The 23,057-nt window shown below is 34.9% G+C and overlaps 2 protein-coding genes across 2 annotated transcripts; one reads left to right on the top strand and one right to left on the bottom strand.

The window, feature by feature from the left end:
• The first annotated feature begins 16,648 nt into the window (after positions 1 to 16,648).
• Positions 16,649 to 19,182, top strand: LOC120637681. The gene is made up of 2 exons (XM_039909627.1): positions 16,649 to 17,020; positions 17,123 to 19,182. The coding sequence occupies exons 1-2, from the start codon at positions 16,969 to 16,971 to the stop codon at positions 19,072 to 19,074; spliced, it is 2,004 nt and encodes a 667-aa protein (XP_039765561.1). The 5' UTR covers positions 16,649 to 16,968; the 3' UTR covers positions 19,075 to 19,182.
• Positions 19,183 to 19,404: 222 nt separating this feature from the next.
• LOC120637682 (SPRY domain-containing protein 7) lies at positions 19,405 to 22,563 on the bottom strand. Its single transcript, XM_039909628.1, has 4 exons — positions 22,326 to 22,563; positions 21,218 to 21,388; positions 20,270 to 20,596; positions 19,405 to 20,193 (listed from the first exon to the last, which is right to left on the bottom strand). Exons 1-4 carry the CDS (start codon positions 22,426 to 22,428, stop codon positions 20,096 to 20,098), a joined length of 699 nt encoding a protein of 232 aa, XP_039765562.1. The 5' UTR covers positions 22,429 to 22,563; the 3' UTR covers positions 19,405 to 20,095.
• Positions 22,564 to 23,057: the final 494 nt, after the last annotated feature.

Genomic DNA, 23,057 nt, shown 5'->3' with positions numbered 1-23,057 from the left:
ATTAACACACCAGCACAGAAACAACAGCTTTGCAAAAAAGATAAATGTGACCGATCATGTCACTTCGCTATACTTATCCGTCGTAAGACCTATAAATTTAGGATTCCTTATTGAATACATAAAAACTAAATATTGTCATCTGGATAATGGGCAGAATTTTTCTTGACAGGGTCCAGAATTAGCTAACATTAATCAAATTGTCGCTAAAATTGATTTTGATAAGATATTAATATAAAATATACATAATAGGTACAAATTAGAATTTAGCATTTAGCAGCCCTATATGTAGTTTGATATAGAGCATCTATCTATTAAGGCCTTCAGAATAACGTTGCCCACGTTCTTTCATCAAGGAGGCTATTTGTTTCGCGCTACAATAACGTGGTAATCCTGACAGAATTCTGTAACCATCATTATACTGAACTCTTCGGGCATTTAGCGATGCTTATGTATAGCTGGTCCACAGGGGTCCCGTTTAAAAGGTTTGACAATAAGTTTTGAACAAACTAACTTCTGCTTTCTTGCTACAGCAAACCTGTGAACAAACATATTACAGCGCACCGCTAAAGCCCTACGCTCTCGTCTAACGTCTTCATTAACCTTAAGGTCATCAGCAACATGTCCTAGATATTTAAGTGGCTTAACATATATAAGCGGGCGACCAATCAGTATGATACACTTTGCTTCTCACTGTTTCGTCGGTACACCTTTGGCTGTATTCGCTCTTTTTCTTAGGATTAATGAGCCCATGACTGTCTGCGTACCCCTCACAATTTTTTAAGAGCTCCTTTATTTACCTAACCGTTGGACTCAGCAGAACCATATCAGAACCGTTTCAATTAGATTTCTGTACCAACCCTCGTTAATTTATGTAATCGTAAGAAGGTAATTAGTTTTCCTGTACGAAACCCTCATTAATTAATGTAATCGTAAGCAGTTAATTAAGCGTGTTATTATTTTTCTGTAAATTCAAAGCTTTTGCTCTTCCCCACAGACGATAGATTTTAATGCGACAGATTTAAAAGTCTGCATGCCGTACGTCCCTGGCAATTTATTCTCAACTCCATTTAAACGCCTTCATTTAAAAAACTTAAATATTAAATCTTGCGTTAAGCAATGCGGACCCAATATCAAGATACAGTATAAAGATACATTGGTGACCATCTAGAGGCACTTTTGTACATCAAAGAAAGAATTAATAATGATATAAACTATATACCTACTTACCTATGAACCATTATGTATGTTTTAGGTACATCAATTTCTAAGGTATATCCATCTATGATAACCGAAACAACAATTCCTTACGAACTGTTGTTGTGCGTATTGTGTTCTGATTGTCTGTAGGCTGTGATAAGCCTAAACCTTAATTACTAGATAAAACTTACATTTGTTTTGATTGAACTTTGCCAAATATTATAAAAGTAGGTCACAGTCACATTATTACGACAGTTAAAGTCTTCCAAGATAATTATTTTTATAAAAACAAAACTATAATCGACATTGTGGACGTTGGCGTGGTGTCGATAATTTAGAGAAGATCAATTGGGATTATGGGATTATTAATTATATATTACATCATTAGATTTCAAGTGATGCGATGAGTAGAAAGGTTGCTTCCTCCTTACGATGAATCTATCAATCGGCTTATAATAAATAAGTTCATATAAGTAGCTTAGAATTATTCAACTTAAACTAATTAGGTACCATACAATACTACAGGGTGGTTTATATGATATCGCGTTCAGCGAGTGAGTGACCTTTCGCTTTTATTTAAATAGAAAGTTTCGAAACAAAATACAGTGACAACATACTCGTACATTTGCAGCATTTTCTAGCACAAATTGAAATGCAAGCACTCCGCAGTCCGCATGGCACTTCGGTCGACAGGAAATTGCAATAGATTTAGTCGAGGAAAATATTCAAAATGCTTTTACGATTAAATAAACACCGAATTTTCTGGAACTGTATTTATGAAATTTTAGTCGCCTTGTTAAATATTAGATTAACGGTGTTTGTATTTAACATAGATTCGCATAATTAAGAATGATATGATATTGTGTGTATTCTTCATAATCAGCCTATCAACGTAAACCACTTATCTCACGTTGTAATTAGGTATATCGAAATACCCACCGGAAATATCTCATCATAAACATCATCATATAAACATCAAAAACAACTAATATAATTTCATGAAAATGTATTAGTTAAATAAGAATTATCGCGTAATTAGTAGAAATTCGCACATTTGTTAAAATTCCTATGCAGGCTTGCGACAGGCGTAAAACTCTCATCTTACAAACAGCGTTAATCTCGCGATCTTGCTGTCAAACGTCACTTTTGCATACAAAAAAAAAGAAAAAAGCGACGTTTGGCAGCAAAGATCCTCGTGAGTTAGGTACGTTATAACCCTGGAGAACTCGGGAATTTATAATTTCTGAATTTTCGCTGGTCTGGTCTGGTGGTTAGTAACCATTCTATCTAATAAAAATAGGTAAAAAAACTTTTTAAGTTAAACGGTTTTATGTTAAACATACATTGCAATGTTTAAGATAAATGTACTAAAAACCAAAAAATAATAAAATAGATACAGTCGTGGGAATTATAAACATATGCATAGACTAGACTAAAATAAAACCGTGGGGCACGTCAATTGTCTACAAATTATTGACTTAATGTGCGATAAAAGAATCGTTTAATTCGTCGTTAAAATAGGCAGTTGGCCCGCAGACGGTGAGGAAATTACTTACTATTTTCTTGCTCATGGAAATTCCAATAGTTATACACTCCATGTAAATAAAAGAGATGTTTCAACTAGTTTATCGTTGGACATTCACACTGCTGGCTGGCGAGGAATTGTTTCACTGCTCGTAGTTTGTCTTTAATTGACAAAACATATGATAAAAGTACTACTCGCTCACCACTATGAAACCCGCTTATAATCGAGCTTGCTAGCTTGTTTCCACATTCTAGCCCTACTTATCACACGTCCATCGTTGTCAGTTGAACAACTGCCTAATTATAGTGTAACATTACAAAACAAACATTTTAATCAACGATTGTAGACAATTGACGTGCCCCACGGTTTTATTTTAGTCTAGTCTATGCATATGTTTATAATTCCCACGACTGTATCTATTTTATTATTTTTTTGTTTTTAGTACATTTATCTTAAACATTGCAATGTATGTTTAACATAAAACCGTTTGACTTAAAAAGTTTTTTTACCTATTTTTATTTTCTAGTTTTTAGTTTTTATTTCGCATTCTGTTTAATTCACTAAATTTAAATCTTATTATTATACGCCATTTGGTGGCTGCGCCCATCTTAAATATTGAGGTTGTATATTGCACTGTATTCTTCTTGTCAAGCCCTTTTATTTGATACCCATATTGGTGGGATTGATAAAAAATTGTTATCAGCCATTTGGTAGCGGCGGCCATCTTAGATTTCAATTTTGCATAGTAAATTGTATTCTACTTGTTGAGACCTTTCATTTGATACCCATGTTGATGGGATTGATAAAACCTAAGTTATCCGCCATTTTGTAGAGGCCGCCATCTTGGATTTTAATTTTATATAGTACATTGTATTATACTGGTTGAGCACTTTCATTTGATACCCATATTGATGGGATCGATAAAACCTACGTTATCCGCCATTTTGTAGCGGCCGCCATCTTTTATTTAAATTTTTTATAGTATATTGTATTCTGCTTGTTGAGCCCTTTCATTTGATACCCATATTGATGGGATTGATAAAACCTACGTTATCCGCCATTTTGTAGCGGCGGCCATCTTGAATTTATAATGATAATTAATAAACATAATTGTATTGTCACCAAAATCCAAAGTGTATACAAAATTTCAGATAAATCGGTTGACAGGAAGAGGGTGAAATTCGAATTACTAAATTTGACCCAAGAATAATAAATAAAACAAACGGGGTGAGCTAAATAAAACCGTTTAAAAAAGATGTGCCGCAAAGTGATTAAATGATCCGGTACGGTGTCGTTTTGAAACTGATTGGGGGAATGGGTTTAATATAACTGCCCTATACCCCCTAACAAGTAACCGTCCCGTTACCGTCTTAGACTATATCATCATTACCACGTGAGATACTTATCAGTCAATGGATAACTTGTAGTGCCATAAAGAAAAAAAAGAATACGGTTATTTGGGTGTAGCCTCGAAGATGCACAACTATATCCCCGTTCTGCGTTATAATGCGAAGTTAATTGGACGTAGGGCAACGGAGCCGAAATTCGGGAACAAACAATAATTGCCTGGATTTAACTTGCTCTGTTTCCGTTCGCTGTATTGCCCCTACTACTATTATGTATTGTATTGTGTATTATATTATTTTCTAGATAATTTTACATCCAGCTTGCATCATATTCAACTTTAAGTAGTATCTACGTTTTTAAAGTAAGATGTGTCTTTTTTTCGATTTTACTCCATTTCTTAGAAATGTTTTTTAAGATTGTCCTCCTCTTTCCCTTTGACATTTGTCTATTTGACGATTTAAATAGAAAAAGCATTACCTAACCTATATTCTATTACTAGCTGTCCCGGCGAACTTCGTACCGCGGATCATTTTTTTTTTTGATGAATGTTATATTTTTATACTTATTATCCTATTCCGGCTTAAGAGGAATCCAAGAAATCAAATATCATAAAAATTGGTCCAGCCGTTCTTGAGTTATAAATGGTGTAACTAACAAAACTTTATTTTATAAATATAGATTATGCTTTGTCTAATTGAATAACAATTTTGGTAGGTACCCGTTAAGTTTCGTTTGGCTAAAATAATAATTACAGATGATAATCATCAGGTGACCGACCTGCTTGGTTGCCTATTATTTGGCTATGAAAAAACAAACAGATAATGTCATACTTCGTTGATGGGTTCATGTGTGGGTGGGTGGGTTTTTTTTGTAATTAATATTAAAGGCATGCAATTATTTATCACGCATTTATTTATAAAAGAAAACAATTACATATATAGCGAATTATTTTAGTTTACAAATAAGAAACTCAAATGATTACTACTAGTGTTGTACCATGTAAAATCATAGATGGAAATGTTTTAATCAAAAAATAAATGAAATATGACTAATGTTTTGTATCATAAATTATAAAACTCGATTTCTAGTTCTATGAAAGGAATAATCGATAATAGAATAGAACATTTTGCATTTTCCAAAGTTCAAACTCATGAAAGTTATACATAAGGTGAAGTAATGATGAAACCAAAATACCTAGTAATTCGTGACTGATATAATATAACTTGGCCGTGTGGTGACGGCAGATCAGGATACAGTAGTCAGTCTTCCAACGAATGTCGTACGAGGTGACCAAGGGAATATAACGTCAGCAAAAGGGCAGCAGCGTCTTTTTTGCTATTACAGCCATCTAGTGCGACCACCAATCCACCCAGCGTGGTGATTATGGGCAACACGCCTTTTGGGAGAGGCCTTTAGTCCAGTGGTACTGTCATTGGCTATTGACCAGGTATGACTTGTAGAAGTGCATGCCAACACAGCTAGACTTCTGCTTTCATAAACTACTATTTATTTCATTAATAAACCCCTTGGTAGAGGTTTCAATACGAATCAACGTACAAATTCAGTCGACTGTAATGGAAACCTCTTGGAAGGGAGTGAAGCGTCGCGTAAAGTTATCAGGGATTAAGTACTGCTTGACAAACTTAGATCACTCCTGGATTAATGGGTCAAGTAACTTAGAAATAATTTAATATTATTGATTATTTTACGCGTGGATACATTCTTATTAGTAGGTATCTTACTTGAAAGCTCTTTGTAAGAAGTGCTGTTTTTTTTATTACTCCACACGTTAGTTAGCCTTTGAATGCAAACTCAACTGGTGCTAAGGGGCGATGCTGTCTGAGATGGTAGCGGGTTAACCTGTTTGAGATAGGTGGCACTCCACCCTTTTTTATTTAAATATTTTTTTGTTTTTCTTAGTAACACTATTATTAATTTATATTTGTTAGAATTTTTCACACTATTCTTAATTCAAGTTTATTAAAATGTATTTTCTACTTTTTAGTTTGGTTCTCTATATAAGCGTTTTTTTAAATTTTTATTAGTAACCAATAGATTTGATTGCATGGCCTGCATATTTTTATTTGTTTCTATCTATTGAAGAATAGATAGTAGCATGGTCTACAATACAGTCGGTTTTTTTCAAAATGGTATCCTATTGATATAGAATTTAGTGACTGGCATACAGAAATCCAGATACTGACAATTCAAGCTAGTTTAGTAAGTAAATAACATATCTATATTCCGCCGTCTCCCGACTCTAAAACTCGCCGTGGATACGGACGCTTTTCAATTTTCCGCATGTCTATTGCACTCCTCCTCGAGTACAATAACAAATTATTTCGGTGATCAGTGATCGGATTAACGATCCATATAACTACCGATAAAAGGATGAAGTTGTGGAACAAGTGATGTGTTGTGTTGTGTTTCTATTTTTATGAATGTAGTATATAGTATTTAATGCTTTTACAAGTGTTCGTGTGAGCATATGATAGTGTGCTTAGCTTGAATAATAAATTTTTTAGCTGATGTAACCTAGGAACAAATTCAGGATGTAACGGTTGTCTCTAGGTATTTTTTATGACAACTTGTACGATGACATGTTGCTTAGCATAAGTGTTTCTGTTGTTTGTATTATTATGAATAGGTAGGTAACTACTTTAATCTTTACGTAATTATAAATACGGTAGTGTGTTTGTTTGCCTTGACGCCGTAACTTACTATCCAATCCACTTGATTTTCTTCATAGTGTCAGTCGAAAGAACGGAGAGAAATAGGCAATTTTTTTATTCCAGGAAATCAAATGTTCCACACGGCATCTGTAAAAAATGCAATGGTTATATATGATGAAGAAAAACGTCTGTAACAGCTAGTAAAACAAAAAAATATAAACCATTGGATTAGTACGCCGTTTCCAATACGTATACCTTGTCATTGGCGTGCATAGAGGGTATGCACAGGGTATGCAGATGATATAAAATAAAGAAAATCTCCAGTACAAGTTAGAAATACTTAAGGGTAGGCTTTTTATAACTCTGACAATGCCTATCCTTTATGCACGCCACTGTACCTTGTATAATATGATAAGGTGACACATCCAATTGCATACCTATCTCAGCAAGGCTTCATTATACATTCCATTATACATATAAAAAAAAAGTCGATCACCCTCTATGAACTTTTTGACGTTTTGACGACCTCCCTGTAAATTTTCACATGAGGACCCCGGTTAGATTTCCAGCAGGGGCAATTTAGGAATTTATAATATCTGAATTTTCCCTGGTCTGGTCTGGTGCGAGGCTTCGGCTGTGGCTATTTAGCACCCTACCAACAGAGACGTGCCGCTAAGCGATTTAGTGTTCCGGTGCGATGTCGCAAAGTGATTAGGGGTATGACTACCATACTCCCTAACAGGTTAGCCCGCTACCATCTTAGACTGCATCATCACTTACAACCAGGTAAGATTACAGTCGAGGACTAACTTGTAGAGGAATAAAAAAAAAAAATTTAAAGTATAATATAACCTTTTTCCCATGACTAGTCGGCAGTTTGCACTAAATACTTTAACCAGAATTTCTACTACAAATTTAAAAAGGCAAGGTATAGCACGCTTTTTCGATTGTATAAACAAAGAGCTTTGGATATTTGGTTTAAGTATTAGCATTTTGCCCCCCTAGAACGGTACAAAATATTTCACTTTTATAACCAGACATTAATGAATTCCAAACAAAAGGAGGCCATTAAAATAAAGAGAATCGCTGCAATCACTTGTCCAATGTTATAATAGCTGTGTTAAACGTAACAAAAGAGACTTCAGAATTTTAAAATGAATTTTGGCACAGAAAAATTTAATTAGCCCCAATTTTAATGAATATTAATGACTCCGACGTTGAACGTCGATAGGTACTGCGGCAAAGGCGTGTAGGTACCTGAATATTTTCTTTTTTTCTGGTTAGTTTCAGAGTTAATGGGTGACAACCTAGCCAGCCTGAGCTAAGCGGGTAAGACTCCGAACTCGGAGACCAATTTCTATCTATATGTCCGACAATAGCTTGGAAACTGCTAATATAAAATGTATAGGTATTTTCAATAAAACATGTCTATAAAACAATGATTCTTATAAAAGTTATATGATAAAACGAGATATCCTCGGCACGCTCCTCTTACTTTTCGAAGTTGAGGAGAAGATAATAGAAATAATAAGTCCGGAATCTACGCTTAGTACGAGTGGTTATGTGTTCTTTATCTTTGAGTTTATTTAGTCATTTTCACGGGAAATTCTTAGCAGTTTTGTAAGAACTGCGTCTTTTTTAAATTCATTTAATTGTTTTAACTACAGCATAATCGGAGCACGGGTTTTAGAAGTTTTAATTCTCTATGCCAGTGCGAGCCAATGTTCAGAACGCCTGAACGGTAACGGTGCTACTACCGTGCAAGCACAGTAGTAGAAAGCTCCACAACTGAGGTTTCCTCCATTATTCTTGCAGAAGTTGTAACAATTACCTAACTACCTACCTACCTTCTTCATCGTCGAGCATTAACTCAGTAAAGTTTCTACGTTTCTGCAGCGCCTATTATATGATAAACAGCATATCATGGTCAACTGCCCCGTTGGTCTAGTGGTTATCATATTCGTCTGCAGACAAGGTCCTGAGTTCGATTCCCGAGAACGGCCAATTAATAGAATAGGGTTTTCAAATCAAGAAATTCTTAGTACCAGTCCGTAGTTTGGAAATTGGAGGAGTTACACCCCCGTGCCTCCGACACCACGCTTTCTGTCCTGCGCCCGATCTCTTTCCGGTCGTGTCGGATCTTCCGTCCCATCGAACTATAAGAGTGAGGAAATAGAGAATGCACCTGTTTGCGCTCACACTCTAGCGCTATAATAATTTCCGCGTAGTTGGAAAATCTCTCTGGAGATTACCCCCTTGGCCGAAGTCGGTCAGGGAACTTGTTTTTACACGCTTTATTTTTACTATGATTGTCTAACACGTTCATTTTAGCGTCATTCTATTAAGTCAAAATCTGAACCGCATAGGTAAAATGTTTAAATATAGAATATAATTTTTTACTTCATTGCACAATAAATTCCGATCGGCCGGTAGAGATTTCTCGGTAAAAGCATTTTTGAATATCTCCCCTCACTTAAATCTATTGCCGCGTCGTGCGAAGTGCCATGTAGAGTGCTTCAGCCTACGCTTTCCATACCATTTCACGCTAAAAATCAAATTGATGAATGAAAAACTGCTGTATTTTTTACTGCCACTATGGCTTGGCTTAGCTTGGTCGGTGGTGTGTGTTTGACCTTTATACGACATCTGTGCTAGTTAACTAACGTTGACCCGAGTCCGAAAATGGATGTGGATTTCTAAATTGGCCTTTACCTTGCTTCTGAAAGCCTTTGGCTTATTAATAAATAAAACCCCATGGCCTTCCGGCCACTTGACAAGACTACATCTACCCTATAGGTATTCAATGAATCCGCGACTCCTTTCTCAGCCCTGAAATAGTGAACCTTTTCGGTTATTTACAGTAAAGTTTTTATATCCTCATTTGTATTCAAATAGACTTTAGAGACGAGTCATAGTCTCATTTTTTATTTAGCTTTAAGGCAATGGGTTCTAGCCTTCTACTGATTTTTTCTATTTATTAGTTATTTTTTTAACAATTAATAAGAATACAAACACTAAGTTGCGTATATACATTCATTAATCTGAGTAACTAACTAATTACTACTGAATATAGAATTCATATATGTTCTGAATTCTGTGTACTGAGTATAGGAAGTGGTAACTGGTAACAAAAATTGAGGTCGGTAGCTTAAAGTCAATTTCGGGTTTCATAGTCAATACAGCACTACATACCTATTATTCATGGTTCATATTACCTACCGGAGCCGATTGTTCAAGTTACCGGCGCGGTGGTCAGAATAGGACATTGTGTATTCATGTGGGAACAGATATTTAATACAAAGATTTACAGACAGGTAAAGGATTACCGAGTACATACACTGAGGTAAAATAGGGATCGGAAAATAAAATAAGGGATTAGTCTGTATGGAAAAAAAACTTATGAGAAATTATCTACCTCCGTGCCGTAGGAAAAAATCGGTGCATCTAACCAGTAGTATAACTGATAAAAGTGTTAACCAGTAGGCTATCAGTTCAATATCAATTAAGATCTATCTTTTAAAATATATAAGTTGCGTGTTAAGATTTTTGAGTCCGAAAAAATCATGAAATCCTTCTAAATATATGATATAATTATATGAATACGTACCTATAAAAGTGACAATATTGCAATAATCTCATTCTCATTAACTCTTTCTTTCTTTGGACTTTATATGCGGACAAAGTCGCGGCCACCTGCTAGTATTCAATAATATTCAAACAAAAGAAACTCCAGCCTTTGTAAATTTATTCCGGCGCGTAAAATTTAATTAGTTCCCGTTTTAATGAATATTAATCGGACCATCGCGTCCGTCGCCGCTAGCCCCTAACCGGCTACGCTGTGGCTACCGTGAGCCGGGGTTAGGATCGTCACCCATTACAACCGAACCGTAGCAATGGCAAAATACCGCCCGGACTAATAATGTGTTTTATTTTATATTCATTGTTTATTTTTATATTGAATGACTAGTTAACTCTGCATTGGTAAGTGACATACGCGGTTTAATTAAAGCGAGAATAACTCTACGCGCACAAAGAAACCGGTAACCTGCTAGTGTTGATTAATATTTAAATTCATACATATAAAATACACCAAATCTAGTGGAAAAATTGTATAATTAGTGTATTACTCGGAGGCGGGCGGTGGTACATGCAGCACAGTTTTTACTATTGCAGTGCCACTCTTGCTAATAGTATTTTAAGTGCCATTGTAACTGTTCCAAATAAAGATTTATTATTATTATTATTATTAGTAAACAAAAGAAAACTTTGCAGGAAAGTTTAATAGGTTTCGTTTTATTGAATATTAATCGGACCGAGCTAGGCCGCTAGGACTAGCGGTTCGACGGACGGTAGCCACAGCGTAGCCGGCTACGGCTGCCGTGAGCCGGTTCAATGGTCGTCACCCATTTCAACCGCACCGCAGCAACGGCACAGTACCGTACAGTATATTTTTAGGAATATATATTTTTTTCTTTATTCTCTCCCGTAGGAAAAGGCACTATTATATCACCGCACAACCACTATTAATATAACTTATCTTTCATTATAAATTGTTTTCTTTCTTAAAGTTAATGCTGGAATGCGAAGGTAAGTAACAATCTAACCCGAGAACTTGGAATATTAGGTTAGCTGCGGTTGAAATACCTTAAGACTAATGCGTGACGACCTTAATAATAAAAATGTTTACTTTGCACCTACTTCCATACAACACCATTTTGCTTTTTTATAAAAGGATAGCAGACGATATGCACCGTATTCGGATATGCACCGTATTCGCGATATGCACCGTAGCCAATTAAGTAGAATAATACTTAAATCAAAAGAATAGTTCAAACCCACTATGTCGCAATTTAGCAGCGTGGTGGGCTTCTTAAACTCTTTCATATGAAAGAAGAGACTGCTGTGCTCAGCAAATGATAAAATGCTGAGAATAATTATTATGACGACGACGATTAGCATCAACAGCTGGGAATTAATGTGAAATCCGCTTACTTATTTATTAAATAGAATATGCATTGAATAGAACAATAGAAGCAATAATAAATTTATATTTGGTGCGTGAAAATGCCAGTTCAATTCGGGCAAAAAGTTCGCGAATATACATTGGAATCTGCCCGATATTGCAATTTAGTTCCCAATACGGACTTTTTGTTCTCGCCAATGAATGCTCATCGCATTGATTAAAAATAGTGGGAGAGCTCGAATTTGTAACATAGTGTATGTTATTGGGATTCCGTTAACATTCTGGTATAAATGAACATAATATACCTATGGTGCAATTTCTGGATTCCGTCACATTGCCGTAGAATTAATTACTAATGCTATCGACTTGAATTTTCAAAAGCTAATTTTTTGATAATCTATTCATTATATCAACCCATTTACCCGCACACTACAGGACACTGGTCTCCTTCCACAATGAGAAGGGGTTAAGCCCATAGTCCACCACGCTAGCCTAGTGCAGATAAGGGGACGGATTGGTGGATATCTATACTAATATTAAGTATAAAAAGGCAAAGCGTTGTAAGTTTGTGACATGACGAAGGTAATCTCTGGATCTACTGAACCGATTATGAAAATTCTTTCACTCATATAAACCACATTATTTGTGATTGTCATAGGCTATATATTAAACTGAACACTGAAAAGATAAACTTTGCGAACTTTGCGTAGTAGTCAGATTTGAAATTTAAGTCTGAAAAAACCGCCGAACTAAAACGTTGCGTAAGCGTTAAACGCTGCCTTTACGACGAGAGATAGATGATTAAGTTCTATAAAAAAGTTGTACAGGTTGATAATGACTACAAAAAAGTCCGCGACAACATGTTTAACTTTTATGTTAAAGTAACAAGTTTATATTCAAAAAACGATTAAAATCTTAAGGTCATGTTTATTGGTCATATTATAAAAAATTATGATTTTTTTTCCAAATAAGTAAACTTATCGTCTCAAGTATTTTAAACAAAAGACTTTTCCCTTTTACTGCATATAATTTGGACGAATGGTTAAAGATATGATACGAGATAAGTATGGAACCGCGACCATGTCTCAATATTTTGAGTGATCAATCTATTTAGAAATAATCAATGTTGGCTTATACCGGCAGGGTGATTACGTATCACGCGACAGGTTTGTGACAGACGTAAATCTTGCAATCACTGCTGTCAAACGTCACTTTTCCATACAATAAATAAACAAAAGTGACAAAGATCCGATTGGTGTGGAGAATAAAGAAATAATAAATCGCGAGGGACAGCTATTGTTCTATATAATAAACCCGTTGGTATCCCTAATCGGTTCCTACGCGACAACATACCGGAACGCTAAATCGCTTGACGGCAGGTATTTGTCGGTAGCGTGGTGACCAGCCACGGCCAAAACCTCTCACCAGACATCAGTCAGTAGATGTGATAATCCATAATTTGATACTCTACTTCAATTTGCTTTTAGCTTTGCTTGTAGCTTGGTTTCTGGAGACGGGCATCTAACAGGATATCTGATATTGCTCAGAACTCTACTCAGACGTAATGGCTGGCATCCCGTTCTCAGCAATAATGCACAACCTTATTAACTACATAACTATTAATTCAGTTATACCTCAATTTCAATTTAATCCGTTGAGCTGTTTCTACGTCATTGAGTAACAATCATCGACATATCATGTATAGCTAGTAGATTTAATTAAAACAATCCAGTGCTACAATATTAAGTTTTTTTTATTTATTCTCAAAAAATAATGTAGGTAGTTACATAATTTATGTTATTCATAGTTATAGTCTTACGATTCATAGCCAATTATGATAGCACAATATTAATGTCAAACACTTTTTAAAAAATCAGCACAGTACATAGAAGATGGCGTCGAAATAAATATCCCAGATGCTGTGTCGTTGAGATCAAATTTTATTACAACTAGATACGTATTTGCATATTGGTCGGCATCAAAAATCAGCACTTTAAAGAGCTTTAAACATTTCGCCTTTTCATAGATAAATAAGGTATTTCAGACTCCATAATAAAATATCCAAACTCCTTTGTTTTTTTTTTTCATTTTTTTAATGTTTCTTTGTTTGAAATTTGATATGAAAGTCTGGTAGAATTAAATACTATGAAAAGGTAAGTCGTTTGCATTTTTATCAGAACAAGCTGAGACTTGCCCATCTTTTATCCAACTAAGGATAAATAGGACTAAGAAGCGCGACGTCTGCGCGTATCAGACGTTCGTGTGCATCAGCCCTTAGTACCCCAGCATTTCAAATCAGTATAATTTTTATATTATTGACGCTCTTTTTTTAAGAATTATTATTATTGTTATAATTTATTTCTTGTTATTTTAAGAAAAAAATCATACATACCTACTGCTTTCGCGATGTCAGTGAGCCCCCCAGCATAGCACTAAGGGCCAAGGCAGACTAACATCTAATACTTGCAGATGTCGCGTTTTAAAAATGTGCCTTATCTGTTTTATTAGGATTTCATATCAATAATTATTGTGAAAGGATCAAGAAACGTAAAATAGATAGTCGCAACTAACGCGTTTTTTGGAAGTTTCTCTAAATTAATTTAGTAGCGCAAATATCGTTAAACAAGTACGAGCTATATGTCTATGTTAGTACTTCATTCTGATATGTTTGAATTTCTTAAGTCCCAAAATTCATTTGTAAAAATGGTTCTTACACATGAAGGATTTTCTCAATGACTATTAATTGAAATTACATAGACAGTATTGCTATATGATAACCTATTATTAAAGGGCCGATCCGAACATTAAAATGTATTAGATTTAGAGGTTTAGAAAAATCTAATTAAAAAAATATAATATTGGTAAGGTATTTAACAATGGAATGACTTAGTTACATTTAAGGTAAAATATATAATTTCATTTATTACGACTACGCATATTTTTGCAAAAGCAATTTTAATTAATAAAATAAAAAGAACGTTATTGGTGTGATAATAGTTAGGTGTGCCCATACGTGTTCTTCTTACGTTTTCATGCCTGAAATGCGTCTTCCCGCAATTGGCTTAGGTAATCCGCACATTTCGCACTGTGCGTTTAATTATGAGTTTGTTTTAATCGTTTGCCCCTATCCGCATAGTAAATTTTTTTTTCCAGGATTCCGAACCCAAAGGTTAAAACGGAACCCTATAGTACCAAGACTCCGCTGTCCGTCCGTCTGTCTGTATCAGCCTGTCACTAGGTTGTATCTCTAGAACCGATATAGTTAGTAGAAATTTCCGAAGATAGAGTATTTTTGTTACTGCTAAAATAAGAAAATCTAGAAAACAGAAACAACAAATATTTAAGGGGGAGTTTTTTAAATGCACAACTGACGAAATGTCGCAACTTATGTTGGACTAATAAGGTTGAGCACGCATGTTAAGATAGTACTAGATGTCTTGTCATATATAATATAAATATATATATATTTATATTATATATGACATATTAGAGAACAAGCGTTTTAGCGAGAAATGTGGAATGAGCAGTGCGCACGTGCCCTAAGCGTACCGACTTTGATAGAACAAAATACAAGATGAAAACGAACAAGTGTGGGCACCCTAATAACCACTTATATTAATTGCCAATTAACTATACAATACATATTATTGCTTACAAATTAATGATATACCTGGCAACACTAAGCCCGAACTCGCACACACATATATATTGAGATTACACATAATAAGTACCGCTCAAAAGTTCTACTGTAAACTTAGATTTTCCGTGGGGTACCGGCTGATCAGAACTCCTCTTTTCGCTGATTACGTACGAGACGACTAAGGGAATATAACGGTGATCCGCAGGGTGATAACGTATCTCGCGACAGCAATGCGACAGGCGTAAATCTTGCAATCACTGCTGTCAAACGTCACTTTGGTTAATTTATTGTATGGAAAAGTGACGTTTGACAGCAGTGATTGCATGATTTACGTCTGTCGCATTGCTGTCGCGAGATACGTAATCACCCTGCAGGCAGCAGCGTCCTCATTGCTGTTACTACCATCTACTGCGATCTCCAATCCCGCAAAGCGGAGTGATTATAGAGTATAGACTAACCCTCCCGTTGTGAGAGGCCTTTAGTACAGCATTGGACTATTATAGGCTATTGATAAAAGTAATATAAAACTTAATATACATGTACCAAAATCTAATGGATAAAAATAAATTCCTTATTACATTAAAAACAGGTTTGTCTAAAATAATGTCAATTTTAGTGTACGCAAATCTCTGAATCAAACTAAATTGACAGGTCTAAAGATAGTGCTATCCCTTTCCAAAAATAGCATTGTGCAAAAGGCCCTACATTAACTCCTGCCAATTTAGGGTAGAGATTTATGTGCCATAGGTTTAGCATGAATATAAATCAATTATTTGATCATAAAAAAATACTTGAGTATTCAAATAATTACAAAATGTTTTCTTACGAACTAAAAGAATGTATTTAGAGAAGCGCATCGCATTTGCAGTTCAAAAATTTGCGCTTTTGGGTATTAACACTTTAAGATGTAGTTTATCTTCACACTTCTTTTTAAGTAGAACTTATGAGACCCCAATAGATAGGCAATATAATAGCATAATATAATTTACAACATCCATATAACTCATAAATCTATATAATATAATACTACAAACACCTGTATTCGCGCACATTACTATGAAGTCTCAGTGTGTGCAACAAAAGTCCCATAGGACTTTACAGCACTGTTAGCGAACAGATAAGACAAACTGGACCAGTAAATAAGGCTTACAGAGAAGAAGAGTAAACATTTTAAACAGTCTTACTTTTAAGTGTTCACACCCATACAGAGCTAGAGCAAAAATACATTATCCTCAACAATTTAATGTTATTACTCTTTAATGGCCAACATACAATACAACTCCATAATATGAGGCCATGAGAGCCAGAGTGGCCTAACTGTCATTTTTTCAATACTGATTTTAATTCAAAAAACTGCTCTAAACGGCAAAAGTCATAGCGCCACAGTGGCCTAAAATTAGTTCAATATTGTTTTCATAGATGGAATTAGTATTACTACCACAGCCTATCAGAAATTTTAAAAGTTTGGTAGCGCTATAGTGGCCTAAATGAGTTAGGCCATTTTTGCACTATGGCAATACTAATTAAATTGACATTTCTTTGACGTTAGGCCAAACTGTCATAGTTTGCCGCGTGATTGTTTTTAATGTTGAACGAAGGTTTTTCTTGCAATTAATGGCTTAAAATGGATAACATGGAAGCTGGAACCTCTAGTAACATAGAAAACACAATGCAAGGTAAGCAAAACATGATTTTGATAAGAAAAATTGTCAGTCAATTGAGTGTTGTAACTAATTTTGTCAGTCTACTATTTCGTAAGCAAATTACTTTACTTTCAGATATCTTCGGAGTGGATGAGGAAGACCCATATCAAGATTCAGGCTCTGAGTATTTACCATCCAGATCGCCATCGCCAACTCCCTTGGATCTAATTGATATTTTAGAAGATAACCACTCTCAAAACAACCAAGACCCTCAAAACGACCAAGAGCAACGGAAGCCAAGAAAGCGAGTTCGACAGCCACATAAGTGGAAAAAGAATATACGCAAGGCAAAACGCGCGAGAGGTGAGGAATATGTGAATGCAAAAGGCAAAACTGTACCTTCGAAAAATATAAACACAGATATACCATGTAGATGTGGACTAAAATGCCACGATAAAGTTGGTGCTGCACAGCAAAAAGCACTCTTCGATAGGTTTTATGCCATGGAAAGTTTTACTTTGCAGTCATCTTACTTATTTTCATTGGTAAAAGTGTTACCTAAAAAAAGATGCTCTTTTCTCACTGATCGCCGACAAACTGAGTCTAGACGCTCCAATACCCGAGTATATACTATTCCAAATTCCGATGGTTTGTATACTACGGTATGTAAAGAATTCTTTAAAAAAGTTTTTGCAGTATCTGATGGAAGAATATCCAGAGTTTTAAAAACAAAATTGTCCATTCCTACACCACCTATTGATAGAAGAGGAAAGCATGTTCCTGTCAATAAGACATCTGAAGAAAAAGTTCAAAAAGTAAAAACATTTATTGATAAATTTCCTAAGTATGAATCACACTACACACTACACAAGAGTATGAACAGAAGGTTCTTAGCTCCAGATCTAAGTTTACCAAAAATGTATTCCATGTACTGTGATAATATTTCTGAGTCAGAAAAGGTATCCGATTTTATGTTCCGGAAAATATTTAATGAACAATTTAATTTATCATTCCATGCACCTGTATCCGATTCATGCAAGAAATGTGACAATTTGAAGATTAAGATAGATGCAGCTCATTCACTAGAAGAAAAGTACCAGCTTGAGTTACAAAAAAAGTTACACCTCTCAAAAGCTGACAGTGCGAAAGATAATTACAAGAAAGATAAAAACCTTGCTAAAGAAGACTTAGATGTCACTGTCATTGTATTCGACCTAATGAAAACATTGCCTACTCCAGTAGTGTCAACGGGAGTGTGTTATTATAAAAGGCAGCTGTGGACGTATGTACTAGGTATACATGATGCTGCAAATGACAACGCAACAATGTGTGTATGGGATGAGACTGTAGCCTCTAGAGGACCACAGGAGATAGGCTCTTGTTTATTGCGATACATTAAAGAAAATGTTAAGACCAAAAGGTTAATTTTATATTCTGACCAATGTGGTGGCCAAAATCGCAATATAAAAATGGCCACTCTTTGTCAATATATTATTAGTCATCCAGACTATGTTGTGGAAAATATTGACCATAAATTTTTTGTAAGCGGTCATTCTTATTTGGCGTGTGATCAGGACTTTGGCTTAATAGAAAAAAAGAAAAAATATTTTCAGAATATTTTCGTACCTGATGATTGGATTGAAGTAATAAAGACTGCAAGAAAGAAAAAACCCTTTCAAATTATAAAAATGGCCAAAGAAGATTTCTATTCAACCAAAAAATTGGAGAATAATATAACCAATCGAAAAGTCACTGCAGAGAAATCAAAAGTAAAGTGGCTAAATATTCAGTGGCTCCTGTACCACAAGAACTACCCATTCACAATATTTTTTAAATATTCAAATAATGAAGAGGTCCTGTTTGAAAGTGTGGACTTGAAAAAAAGAAATTCTATTGCCATAGCTAATTTACAGCTTGATCTTTTGTATCCATTGGGTAGACAAATAAGTGTGGAGAAAAAAAAGGATTTGGTGGAACTTCTTCAATACATTCCCCCGGTACTTCATGATTTTTATAATAATATTAAGGATAGTGCTTCGGTAGGTAATGATTTGCATGTGGAAGATGAAGTAATAGATAGTGATTGATGCTTATAAGGAAGGTTTATTAATGTAAGGATACTTTTATTATAATAAATACTTTGGACTAACTGCTTATTTTTTTAAATTAATCTTAAACCCCAAATGCCAGAGTGGCCTATCTATAAAAAATAATAATAATAATGGTACCTAGGATTGACATAGGTCCTAAAAAACAAAGAATATAACATATGAAGAGACTTAGGCAATAAAAAACAATAAAATATAAATATTTTCTAAAGTTACAATTATTTGAAATATGGGCTTCTCTTTTTTCCTTACTACTGAAAACTATTGTTTAAGTAGTTAGGCCACTCTGGCTCTCATGGCCTCATATTACTAAGGAGAAAATTTATGTACGCATGGATGTATGGAAGCTTTGATATTACAAAAGAGTTACGATAATCCATTGCTTTGTTGCTACTCGATTGACGGACAAACAAACTTTCACGTTTATAATATCGAGCCCTTACCACAGACTTAGCGCGACTGACTAGATTGCTTTGTTTAAACAGTGTCATACATCTGTATGACCACGGTATAAACAAGAGATATAGTCGTCAGACGACTTTGTGGCAAATGCCGACATCGTCTACACAGCTTCGCGACCTTTTTTTTTTTTAACCCACTAGAAGTTAACCCTTGACTACAATCTCAACATCTTGATAGAGCAATCGTTTGGAAATTGAGGGTTGTTGTGCAAAGCAACAAAAGGACCCTAATAAGATAAGCGATTTAGGTTTTAATATAATAATTATATTAAAACCTAAATCGCTTAGCGAACGTCTTTCTCGGTAAGGTGGTAACTAGACACAGCCAAAGCCAAACCAAACCTAAACGCTTACTGGTCCCCATATTAGGGTCCTTTTGTTGCTCTGCACCACAACACCCCGCAATTTCCAAACAATTGCTCAATCAAGATGGCTTCCTTAGATGCTGTATGACACTGTGGTATTAGTAAGAATTGTATTGTATGTTGGAGCCTTAAAGGTTATAGTTAACGCAAGCAACTCCATTAAATTTTCTTCCGTTAAAGTAGAGACTGTTCCACCATTATCTTTTCGTAGCCGCTTGGTGGTGGATATCTAAAGTTGTCTAATATGATGTCCAGTATTGCACCATCGTCAACTAGAACAAAACAAAACAATCATAATCACTATCCAGCTATACATACTCTTTATACCATGAAACTAGTTTAACTTACCATAAAGTGCAGGATATAGTGCACCTCTCACATTTCTAACAGGTATCTCCATATTCTTGCCATTGAGGAAAAAGTTAAGCTCCACATGGTCGTATGCTACTCCAATAACATCCCCCTCTCCTGGCATAACTGCTGCCTTCTCACATCCTTTCTCACTGTCTTGTTTCTCATTCTCTGTTTGATTGTCATCGTTGGAGTTAGCTGTAGTGACAAGAATTTCTGTGGTTGGTGAATCCTGTGGTGCAGGTTTGAGGTGATATAATTCTACATTGTCGTGTCGCACCGTACTGTCGCTGTTGAGGCACCATGAATCTTTGTCTACTCCACCTAAAAAAAGCATAATATATCTGTATAACATTTGTAACCAATATCTTTTTCACCCAAATAACCAAAAACAGAATAAATATTGTCATAAAAACTTAATTTCATTAATTACTTATTAAATATCCGTTATAGTACAAGAAGGGCCAGAGTTAGCGGTAGTTTAACTAGTTGGGAAGCTGAAGTTGCATGTTGATTACCTCATTGTTAAAGTGGTTTGCATGTTCAACACTAGAGTCAATAGGGATTGTTTTCAATTTTAGAGTTGGCCAATAATTTTTACTTGAAGTTTTCTGTTGAGAAAGTTTTTGTTCCACATTAAAGTAAGATAATTGACCAGATATAATCATACAAGAACGTAAATCGGTTGGTGGCACCTTTTGTCTATAGGGTGGTATATAGCCAATGATTAAGAGCATCCCGCCAGACCAGACCAAAGAAAATTCTATAAATTCCCAAATTTCTCTGGCCAGTGATCAAGCCTGGGACAAACAACTTAAAACCCTAGAGCTCAGACTCCCTGCTGCTGCAGGGAGATCATCAAAACATTAATAAGCTGATGATAATTCATCTTTCAGTTTTATTGGCATTATGATAAACTGTATGGATGTAAAATAAATAACTCACCATGTACTCTATTCAAGTCTGTCTCTCTAGTGGCCAGACCTACAGCCCAAACTCCTCCCTGTTGCAGTTTCACCTCAAAGTATGCTTTGTTTTGTACAAGCGGGGCATTACCCAGGGCGCAACCAGACCCACAGACTCGTTGACCTCCTTTCACAATCACTACTTCATGTCCTGAAATGTATAATTAAATAGAATTACAATTTAAAACAATCTTGTACGGAGTCACTGAACACCAGCACCACAAGACAGTTTTTCAGGAAATCTCAACAAAAAGCCGATTTCAAGCAATAGTCATATTACAATGAAAATATTTTTATTCAAGTAGAACTTTCAATCAAAAAAACAATATTTTTATCAATTTTAAGTAAAGTATATTTTAAGAATAGGAAAAAAATAAGATGTTTAAATAAATAAAGAATATTTTTAGAATTATAAGAGTAACTCTTCAATTTTAATACCATTTAAACTACACATGAGACATAGATACTTTACACTAAAAAAGTACTTATTACTTTAAAGTGTAATTAATTAACTGTTCATATTTTAGGATAGAAATACATTTTGTATTTGATCATGTGTAAATAAAACAAACTCATTTCAAGCTATGGTTATCAGTGACTTAATAAATCCATTTTTATACAAATCTTACTATACCATCAAATAGTATGCAGTAACTTTATTTGATAATGCATAGAATAAAGGTCTACAGTAGTCTCACTAGCATAGGCACAAGGTTAGGGTAGGGTTTCACAAATAGCCTTCACTACACATTCATGCATATCACTAGTAATCTGCAGAGATCTCTGGACAATAATGAATATATTTTAACAGCCCTTAAAATGAAAACAAAGTTTAAAAAAGGGAAAAAAGCTTGTTTATTTTAGTATAACACATCAATTTAATTGATAAAATTAATTAATAATAATTTATATCCTTTATGTGTCTGACAAAAAATCGAAGTTTCGACATTAGAACCAAACGAACACCCACACACTTTGTCAAAAAATCAATGAAATCGACAGAACAATAAACCATAGAACTAATACGAGTAATTCAATGTTCAATAAATGCATGCAACTGTAAATAAATGTAGAAAAGCGAATGTTACCCATATGTAAAGTATCTAACTGTACAGGATTACTCTTTACGCGTATCGGCACACTTTGGGTCAGTGAAAAACCGTTCATACAGTTTTTGAAACAACAAAACATATTTGATTTTTAAAAAGGCTTCACTTAAATAGGAATCAATATTAGTATGTACAATTTTTTCTATAAATTTTAATAAATAAATCGTATTTACTATTTATATTTATTCCCGTTTGTTCAAAGTTGAGACTAGGTACGTCATTTTCAATTGACGTTTCTATGAAAAACGCGAATGACATCTGACAGTTTTAACTTCGTTCATTAATTTAGAACATACCGACTGAGGCTTTGACTACACGACAGTGGAGTCGAACTTGCACACCAGTTGCCAATGCTTAATGCCACACTGATTCGGTAATGACATAGGAATTGCTTCCTAATAACACGGCGTTCGTTAATTTTGATGAACCTATAAACTAATTTAGCTACTGCTTTATGTGAGTACCAGCAGACCCATAGTAACATATTAAGTCAATGACTCTTACCGCTTGTCGTATGCCAGCGCCATAGGTAGAGTTTCACGGACTACAATCGATGGATCCCAGCAGCTGGAGCTATATTTTATATTATATGAGGCCCCATGATGGGATTCTACTACAGCTCTGATAGGACTCCTAAAAGAACTGTAGCAACACATCAGCTTATAAAATATATATTAATACATTCTGTAATCTACACTTATAACAACTACT

This window comes from Pararge aegeria, chromosome 4, assembly GCF_905163445.1.
Source record: "Pararge aegeria chromosome 4, ilParAegt1.1, whole genome shotgun sequence".
Classification (NCBI taxonomy): domain Eukaryota; kingdom Metazoa; phylum Arthropoda; class Insecta; order Lepidoptera; family Nymphalidae; genus Pararge; species Pararge aegeria.
The sequence above is the reverse complement of the archived record's forward strand: the minus strand, read 5'-3'. Positions and strand labels throughout refer to the sequence as shown.

Excerpts from the sequence above, each read along its gene's own strand:
- LOC120637681 (XM_039909627.1), top strand. The coding sequence starts at position 16,969 with ATGGATAACATGGAAGCTGGAACCTCTAGTAACATAGAAAACACAATG. Across the intron at positions 17,021-17,122 it reads CATAGAAAACACAATGCAAG|ATATCTTCGGAGTGGATGAG; the intron begins GTAAGCAAAACA and ends CTTTACTTTCAG.
- LOC120637682 (XM_039909628.1), bottom strand. The coding sequence starts at position 22,428 with ATGTTTTGTTGTTTCAAAAACTGTATGAACGGTTTTTCACTGACCCAA. Across the intron at positions 21,389-22,325 it reads GTTAGATACTTTACATATGG|GACATGAAGTAGTGATTGTG; the intron begins GTAACATTCGCT and ends TATACATTTCAG. Across the intron at positions 20,597-21,217 it reads AGACTTGAATAGAGTACATG|GTGGAGTAGACAAAGATTCA; the intron begins GTGAGTTATTTA and ends TGCTTTTTTTAG.